Below are 2,019 nucleotides of genomic sequence, written 5' to 3'. Positions count from 1 at the left end.
GTCAGCTCAATATCTTTTTTGTCTATTTAACCCTATCCGTACGTTGTATTCTACAATCGTATCCATTGGACATAGGGAACTCTGTGCCACCATTTTCCAAAGAGGAAATTTACTCGTTAATCCGATTCATAAGCTTTGCATAGCAGTCTGTCAAAATTATTTTTCGAGAAATACTTAAAGTTTCAAAGAGATCTTCGAACGAGAAGTATTCTAAAATGTGAAGAATACAACCCTCGGGGCACAAAATAACCCTAGTGCGTAATGATAGGGTTAACAACATATTCCTGCTTGAGTTTTATTTGAAACGTTGATCAAAGGTAGAAATAGTATAAATTTGCAGCTTCCAACTTCAGCTTTGGAAACCACCAAACTTTGGCTGTCAATTCGTCTCTAGTTTTAGCTATAATACCAAGCAACCCCCCCCCCCCCCCCCTTTCCTCAATTGCAAATATCTCTACTACTGCGAGAGATAGATGAGTAGTCTTTTAGTTTTTTATTTTCATCAAAATCAAGGCAAATTAACAGACTTTAATACCATCAAAATAACTCCATAAGCCCAAAAATTGACAGGTGCACGATTCCACCGCGTTGTAACATATTATATTATTCTTATAAAACCAGAGGTCAGTTGGGATGACGACGGCTGTGGCGGCAGTAATTGGGGTGGGGGTGGGGCTGGTGGTAGACCAATGCCCACATTGCCCCTGTACAGCCCCGTTTACCCAACCACAATGGCGCCCGGTGGGTCAGGTGGCCACGCCCCTTCCGGAGGATTACAGGAAGTGACCCGAGTGAGGATGTTATTTCCGGAGGCGTGGTTATGGAGTTCGGCAGTGACTGGGTTTGTTTTTAACCGTTTCGACGCCAACTCTTAGTCTTTTGTTTTTTCAACCTTCTCGTAACCAAAGAGGTTTCTTCGCTATAAAATTAAGCGGTTATTGGGTTTGTTGTCAGCCTTTCCTGGGCCAAAATGTTTTAAAAACTTATGGGTTTCAATGGTGACTGTTTCTTTTCTGTCAAACTCACGGTTTTGTTCACTTTTGGTTTTGTTTTTGGTTTCTGTAGTGATTGGGTTGTTTGTTCAACCTTTTCCATGCCAAAGAGGTTTCCATGATGACTTTCTGGTTTCATTAACCTTTTCCCTGGCATCCCAATAACTCCATATGCTCAAAAATTGACGAATACCTGATTCCACCACGTTGTAATACATGATATTATTCTTATAAAACCAGAGGTCAGCTGGGATGACGACGGCTGCGGCGGCAGTAATTGGGGTGGGGCAGGGGGTAGACCAATGCCCACTATGGCCCCGGGCCAGACCTTTTATCCCTCCACGCCCGCGGCCCCAATGGCGCCCGGCGGGTCAGGTGGCCTCGCCCCTTCCGGCGGACTACAGGAAGTGACCCGAGTGAGGATGTTATTTCCGGAGGCATGGTTATGGAGTTCGGCAGTGACTGGGTTTGTGCTCAACCCTTTCCACGCCAACAATTCTCTTCTAAGTGTTTTGTTTTTTAATCTTTTCGAAACCAAAGAAGTTTCTGCGTTTATAAAGCTAAGCGGTGACTCGGTATATTGTTACCATCTCTATGCCAAATTGATTGGTTTTTTTTCACTTTTATTGTTTCGGTGGTGACTGGGTTTATTTTTCTATCAAACTCACGGTATTGTTTCCTTTTGATGCTGTTATTGGTGATTTGGTTGGTTTTTAACCCTTTCCATGCCAAAGAGGTTTCCATGGTTACTTTTGGTTGTATTAACCTTTTCCATGGCATAGGTGTTGTCATTGTTATGTATCATATTTAGTGACTGATATTTTATCTTAACCATTTCCAAGCCAAAGATGTTTCCCACGGTTATGGATTAAGCAATGACTATCTTTGTTTTTGAAACTTTTCCAAGCCGAAGGGTTTCTGCGGTTATTGGTTACAGAAATGAGTTGATGTGTTATTGACGTTTCCCAAACCAAAAGCTATGTCGTGAGTATTTTGTTTTCTTAAATCCTTTAAGGGGGGGGGGGGG

General features: G+C 42.5%; 1 protein-coding gene across 1 annotated transcript in view; it reads left to right on the top strand.

Moving 5' to 3' along the window:
* Positions 1-2,019, top strand: part of LOC101861335 (CD109 antigen) — a gene marked incomplete at its 5' end in the record, with an annotated part of 40,801 nt that overhangs the window by 18,590 nt on the left and 20,192 nt on the right. The window contains 1 exon segment of the mRNA XM_013090187.1: positions 1,233-1,458. Within this exon segment, the coding sequence (XP_012945641.1) occupies positions 1,233-1,458 (226 nt within the window).

Source organism: Aplysia californica, unplaced genomic scaffold (assembly GCF_000002075.1).
Source record: "Aplysia californica isolate F4 #8 unplaced genomic scaffold, AplCal3.0 scaffold01169, whole genome shotgun sequence".
Classification (NCBI taxonomy): Eukaryota; Metazoa; Mollusca; class Gastropoda; order Aplysiida; family Aplysiidae; genus Aplysia; species Aplysia californica.
Note: the sequence above shows the minus strand (reverse complement) of the source record. Positions and strands in the feature narration are given on the sequence as shown.